This window comes from Anguilla rostrata, chromosome 16 (assembly GCF_018555375.3).
Source record: "Anguilla rostrata isolate EN2019 chromosome 16, ASM1855537v3, whole genome shotgun sequence".
In the NCBI taxonomy this organism is placed as follows: domain Eukaryota; kingdom Metazoa; phylum Chordata; class Actinopteri; order Anguilliformes; family Anguillidae; genus Anguilla; species Anguilla rostrata.
Genome location: NC_057948.1, coordinates 9,831,070 through 9,838,428, shown reverse-complemented (window position 1 = coordinate 9,838,428; position 7,359 = coordinate 9,831,070). Strand labels below are relative to the sequence as shown.

The following is a 7,359-nucleotide window of genomic DNA, read 5'->3' as shown; positions in this document are numbered from 1 at the left end:
TCCCTGGGGAACATCCCCTGAAGAGGTTTTCCTGATAGATCCTGGTGGATATAGTTCCCCAGTCGTGGGCCTTTAATTAGTTTAGGGTGCACCCATAAAATCGTTTTCTGGTCATCTCAGAAGGGTCTGTGTATTGTAGTAAGACATTAGTTCAGTGAGGCAGCAGGTGGTGTAATGGCAATGGTCCTTATAGTGTAGGTGTGTATTCCCATGGTCCTTATAGTGTAGGTGTGTATTCCCATGGTCCTTATAGTGTAGGTGTGTATTCCCATGGTCCTTATAGTGTAGGTGTGTATTCCAATGGTCCTTATAGTGTAGGTGTGTATTCCCATGTACACACAGTGTAGGTGTATAAATGTGATCTATACAGCATATGTGTGTAAACTCCCTTTTTTTTAATATAGGGCTGTATAGTTACATATAGTGTACTGATATAAATAAGCAGGTTTTTCTGGTGCATCAAGTACTCATCCGGAAAGATTTTCCGCAGTTTGAACTTGCTCAGAAGTTACGGCGGAGAGCGACAAGGGTGAGAAGCGCAGCTCTCTCACACACTCCCTCTCCTGCCCAGACTCCGTGGGACATCGCCATGGTTACTGACACCGCTTGCCAAAGCGTACTGTGGGAAATCTCCCAGGTGCTCTGGGGCAAGTGCGATACTCCACTTGCGCACGTTTGACCGCGGTTTATTTAAATGAGCTCACAAGCGCACGGTTTAAACCGAAGGGAACTTTGCGGTTATAAATACGTCAGTTAAAATTAGGGAACGCGCTGGTGGATGGGACATTAATGCGCTGTTTCATCTGAGGACCTCTCGGTCTATCGCGACCGTCGTCATAATCTTTCTCGGTTTCACCTCATTTTGTTTCATCTTCCTCAGCAAAGTCAAGAAAGGCAAAGTCTAGTTAAAGAACTCTATGACACCCTGCCACCCCCCCCCACCCCCCCCTTTCGACCAGACACTATTATTAACATGATTAATCATCTCTATCAGTTCCACACATCTCTCTGCTATTTGCTGTTTAATCACTAAAATAACATGAGGGGGGGGGAAGAAAGGGCCCGTTTCCATGGAGACCAATGTAAAGGTCAGCGCGAGTTTATCTTATCAGTGATAAAGCGCGGTTACTAATTACAGATAGGTACTACCAGCTCGGCCCGGCCTTAAATGCTGTCAGCCGTCCACACAGTCTGATATTAAAATCATCTGCAGCCGCACGAAGGCCTTTGCCTCTTTCCTGACCCGCGGACTAACGGCTCCTTCAGCCAGTAAATATGTTCGGTCTGCGTCGTTAGCCACCCACGCATTCAAAACCACGCTAGCCAGTCATCACCGATACGCGGCTCTGCGCAATATTTCAGTTGTACCAATGCGCTGTACGGTGTGCGGGTAAGCGAAGAAAGGGGGCTGGGCTGGGGGCGGAGCTTTGACTCTGTGGGCGGGGTCCTGGGTGTGGCCTAGAGCCCCATCATAGTGCATAGTGTTTGTGTGCTTTTGGGAGCTACTGTTAAGCCATAACATTTTCAGTAGTTGTAAGGTCAAGCTTCAGGCAAGATGTTTTGTGCACGCACACGCGCAAACACACACACGCACACACACACACAGGTGAAACACAAATACAAACTTTCACCATAAATTCAGAAAATATTTGTGTGATTAATGTGACTCCTTTTGGTTGTGGGCTCCTTGTTGGTTTTGGTTGTGGGCTCCTTGTTGGTTTTGGTTGTGGGCTCCTTGTTGGTTTTGGTTGTGGGTTCCAGGCTGGTTTTGGTTGTGGGTTCCAGGCTGGTTTTGGTTGTGGGTTCCAGGCTGGTTTTGGTTGTGGGTTCCAGGCTGGTTTTGGTTGTGGGTTCCAGGCTGGTTTTGGTTGTGGGTTCCAGGCTGGTTTTGGTTGTGGGCTCGTTGTTGGTTTTGGTTGTGGGTTCCAGGCTGGTTTTGGTTGTGGGTTCCAGGCTGGTTTTGGTTGTGGGCTCGTTGTTGGTTTTGGTTGTGGGCTCGTTTAGGTTTTGGTTGTGGGTTCCAGGCTGGTTTTGGTTGTGGGCTCGTTGTTGGTTTTGGTTGTGGGTTCCAGGCTGGTTTTGGTTGTGGGTTCCAGGCTGGTTTTGGTTGTGGGTTCCAGGCTGGTTTTGGTTGTGGGCTCGTTGTTGGTTTTGGTTGTGGGTTCCAGGCTGGTTTTGGTTGTGGGTTCCAGGCTGGTTTTGGTTGTGGGCTCGTTGTTGGTTTTGGTTGTGGGCTCGTTGTAGGTTTTGGTTGTGGGTTCCAGGCTGGTTTTGGTTGTGGGTTCCAGGCTGGTTTTGGTTGTGGGCTCGTTGTTGGTTTTGGTTGTGGGCTCGTTGTAGGTTTTGGTTGTGGGTTCCAGGCTGGTTTTGGCTGCTCCTCGGGTTCGGCCCTGGGGGTGAGGTGACTTTTTGTCCCACTCAGGAGCTCTGACCTCGGTGCACTCACAGCAGAGACACACAACAGCTCTCTCAACTGCACTGCACTTTTCTATGTGTATCTTTGTGTGTGTTTGTGCGTCTGTGTGTGTGTGTGTGTGAGAGAGTCTGTTTGTGTGTGTGTGTGTGTGAGAGAGAGTCTGCTTGTGTGTGTGTGTGTGAGAGAGAGAGAGAGAGTGCTTTGTGTTGGTGTGTCTGTGTGTGTGTGTGAGAGAGAGAGAGAGTCTGCTTGTGTGTGTGTGTGTGAGAGAGAGAGAGTCTGCTTGTGTGTGTGTGTGTGAGAGAGAGAGTCTGCTTGTGTGTGTGTGTGTGTGTGAGAGAGAGTCTGCTTGTGTGTGTGTGAGAGAGAGAGAGTCTGTGTGTGTGTGTGTGTGTGTGTGTGTGTGTGTGTGTGTGTGTCTTGTTCAGACTCTGTTTAGTCTCTGACATGCCTGAGCTCTGGGTCTCAGGGTCACTGGTGGATAAGAGAGCAGTGAAGGCCAGACTGAGGTGGGAGGGACTGTGGTCAGTAGAGACTTGAGATTAGTGTGGAAATGGGGCGGGGTCTAGGGGCTGCGGGCAGTGCCGGCTCAAAGATGATTGGATGTTGATGTGGGGCTGTGGGGACGGGTCTCTTGTGAGATCATTTGTGTTCATGACATCATTGAGTTCTGGCTCTGTGTGAAAGTGAGGTGAGTCTTTTGGTTTGTGAACACGTGCGCACAAACACACACACACACACGCACGCACAAACACGCACACACACGCACACACACACTTTTCCCCTGCCCATACCTCCCACATTACTATGATCCTCTTTTTGGATTCTTAGTCGTATTAGAAGCTGAATGCTTTCCCAATAACCGTGTCTGAATGTTTCCACGGTGATATTAATCGCACGGGATCTAACCACCTTGTCTCTACGGTGCATCTCACAACCCCTCCCCCTCCATCCCTCTCCTCCTCCACTCCTCTCTCTCTCCTCACCTCCTCTCTCTCTCTCCCTCCCTCCTCTCCTCCCCTCTTCTCCCTCCTCTCTCCCCTCCTCCTCCTCTCTCTCTCCCCGCCCTCCTCTCCCTCTTTCTCCATCCCCATCTCCCTCTCCTCTCTCCTTTCCCTCTTCTCCCCTCTTCTCCCTCCTCTCCCTCTCCCTCTCTCTCCCTCCCTCTCTCTCCCTCCCCTCCTCTCTCTCCTCTTCTCTCTCTCCTCTGTCTCTCTTCCTCTCTCCCTCAGCCCGTTGCGCGAGTCGGGACCTGCTGGTTGAGGAGCTAACTTCCTCTGTGCCGTCTCCCATTAGCGCGGTCCGGCTAAATCATGGTGAACTCTTTACGTCTCTCCCTCCCCCCCTTATCTCCCGGGGGTGGGGGGGGTGTTTAATGCTTGAGCGTCTTTCACAGGGGAACCGCCTTGTCTCCCTCGATCCATCCGAAGCTCCTGTCCCGTAATTCTGTTTTTTTTTTTTTTTTAAAGAAAAAAAAAGCAGGGCAAGAAAAACGGGAGTTGATGAAATTCCGCTATCGGCGCCCGACCAATATGCAAAATATCTCCGCGGAAATCAAATAGCTATTATGTTTTCATTTCCACGCCGGCGCATTTGCTTAATGAAGAGGAGACAGATCGGGCCGGAGCGCTGTCTGCCGCTTCCGATAAAGCGGGACTGCTCTCAGCCGCTCGGCTCCGAGAGAGAGGGAGAGGGAGAGAGAGAGAGAGAGAGAGCGAGGGAGAGGTAAAATGTGAGAAGGAGAAGGGAAGATGAAGAGAACTCCTGTTTTTCTGTTGAAAATCTAATGTCCACCTGCGTGCTGCTTGTCTGAATGGCGGTGACGCTCTTCCTCTGTGGCGTCTGCTCTTATCGTCAGGTTGGTGGGACCTTATTTATGTAGTCGACAAACACAAACAGGAGTCTGTCTCAGCAGGTCCCAGTGCTTTATGTACTACGTCTCACACACTGCACCCTATGCACTATATCCTACACACTGCACCCTATACACTACATCTCACACACTGCACCTTATACACTACATCTCACACACTGCACCCTATGCACTATGTCCTACACACTGCACCCTATACACTACATCCCACACACTGCACCTTATACACTACATCTCACACACTGCACCCTATGCACTATATCCTACACACTGCACCTTATGCACTACATCTCACACACTGCACCCTATGCACTATATCCTACACCCCATACCCTATGCACTGTACCCTACACACAACCCTACACTACAGCTCACACACAACCCCTACACAGTACACTAAACCTCACACACAACCCTTACACACTGCACCCTTTACACTACATCTCAGACACAACCCCTACACACTACACCCTATGCATTACATCCCAGACATTACATTCTTTACACCAGGGATGTCCAACTCCAGTTCATGACTATTTATTAATTATTAATTGACTCACCGATTGGCTAACGAGACCCCCACACATTACTCCCTACACCCCGCACCTTCCCACTACACAGCTCTACAGCCCTCACACTACATTCTGCACCCTATGCTGTACACTCTACAACTTGCACCCTATGCATTACACCCTACACACCTTCCTTGTGTGTGTGTGTGTATGTGGGTGTGCCTGTGCGTGCGTGTGTGCGCGCATGTGTGTTTGTACGTGGGTGTGTGTGCGCGTGTGCATGTGTGTATGTGCACACCTGTGCGTGTGTGCATGCCTGTTTGTTTGTGCGCGCGTGTGTGGGGCACGTGTGTTCCTGTGTTACTGTATCTGACCGACGCTGGTTATGGAGCTTGTGTCATGTGACCGGAGCTTCCTGTGGGCAGTTTTCCGCTACAATGGGAGACTGTTTCCTGTGCCTGTAGCCTGGGGAAGAATAATGCAGCCAGTGAGTTTCTAAAACAGGACACCGAAGAGAGAGAAAATCATTATTCAAACTTACAATTTAAGCGTGAAATATAATTACAATTTTAAACAGAGAGGTCCCTTTGTACAGATATGATTAAAGGAAAATTAATTGTCTGAAAATGTCTGCACAGATACTGAAAATTACATCTAACCAAGGCTGGAGCTTCGTAATTCTAAAAATATTCTGACCCGGATCCATCTTTTTTTCCATTTTCTCTCACTCCCATTTTATTAAGTTCCAAATCTAACGATGTTAATTTTATCTGAAATTGCATTGAGCCATGCAGGCATGGAAGTCAAAATGAGCCTGAAGATGTTTCATTTATAAAGACAGAAACAGTTTGTAAGGCGGCGATTGTTTCCAAGCATTATCTCCGGCTTCTTTTTAATTGCTTTGGAAGTAAAATTAACAGAATTAGAGAAATTGCATTTCCCTTCTCTACAAGGTTTTCTATTCACGCGTATTGTTGTTCACATTGTATAGATTACAGGCCTCTTTGTTCTAGGAGCGTAAATGTATACGCCTCCAGTCAAGGCTTTATCTTGGAACGATGCTGACTTATTCGTCAGAACTTAAAGAAAATTAATTAGCAAAACCACCGTTAAATTACAGCTTCAGTTCATTTCATTTATTCCAGTTTTTCTTCTGTGAAGAAACCGTTTATGTAAACTTTTGTTTTTCCACCTCGTATATGTATTTGATATGGTTTTCTGTTCTGCGTGGTTTGTTGTGATCAATTGTACAAAGGGACTGGACGCATAAAACTGTAATTGCCTCACGAAGCGCTGTTGTCTGGATCCTCCTCGTGCCTGAACCGCAACATTCTATGACTGGCGGCACTGAAGATAGCGCGCTTTCAGGGAGAGCGTCTTTCCTGCGTTTTTTTCTGTGATAGCGACTGAGGTACACAAGCGAAACAAAGCGGCTTAAAAATATATAAAAGGAAGCGATGAGGCGAGTGAAAAGACGCGGGTGCCTCGCACACTCGTTTGGTCGTTGTTTCCCTTCCCTTTTTCGTTCTCATAAAAATTAGATTAATCTTTTCTGTCAAGCTGCTGGCGCACATGTATTTTTAATATTCGTAACGTTGTCATTTCTGTAACAATCCGAACTTGGATCAGCCTGATGTGTATTATTATGATGTGTATTGTAATGATGTATTGTAATAACAGAAATGTTGAATCCTACATTGCACAGTCTGCATACATTTTAAACCTATTAGTTTGAATGTGTAAAAATAAGATTTTTATATTTTTTAATTTTGTACAATTGACCAATTCAAGGGATAAAAAATTGACCAGTTATGAAGACGAAGAACTCTACAAACATTAGTCCTGTTAGTATAATATGGCAAGTCCCTTTTCCATATATGATGGACATAGTTTGTCATTCACACTTGTGGGTGTTTGAGTGTGTCTGGTTGCCAGCATATCTTTTTGTCTTGCTAGAGCAAAGTCAGTTCTCAATTTGTCCTCTGAAGGTTCCCTGGGAGACTTGGAGGAAGGGGATGACCGCCCACCTGATGACCTCAGCCTATCGGAGGATGAGGGCGGAGCCTCGGAACAGGAAGACTCTGCGGAGTGCGACTCCAGCCCTTCGCGCGAACCGGCTCTGAATTGTGAAGGTGAGTTTGCTGCTGGGGCGGGGGGGGGCGGGGCACGTCCGCTCGACCGACTCCGCCCTCACGTCGCGACAGAGCCGCTACCGGCCATTAATTGGTCATCTCTCCACATTTGCATAGATTTCCTTATCAACAGGTCGTATTATTTTGTCGTTAAGAAGCAAATCTTTAGTGTGTTTGATAAACGGCTTCTGTTTTTAAGAGCGTTCCTGATGGGGGTAAAATTCCTTGGAAACTGCCGTAGTACACACACACACACACACACACACTTTCTATCTCTCTCTCTCTCTCTCAAGCACACGTGCACACACACAAACACTTAGACGCACACATTCTAACACGCATACACAACCCTCCCCCGACCCTGCCATGAGAAACAGTGTGAGTTTGATGCTGGAGTTGTGAAGTGAAGTTGGGGTTAATGTAACT

At 47.6% G+C, this 7,359-nt stretch overlaps 1 protein-coding gene across 1 annotated transcript in view; it reads left to right on the top strand.

Annotated features, from left to right (window-relative positions):
* The window catches only part of LOC135242620 (zinc finger protein ZFPM1-like), a 45,551-nt gene that overhangs the window by 12,285 nt on the left and 25,907 nt on the right, over positions 1-7,359 (top strand). Inside the window, 1 exon segment of the mRNA XM_064313771.1 lies at positions 6,790-6,933. Coding sequence (XP_064169841.1) covers positions 6,790-6,933 — 144 coding nt within the window.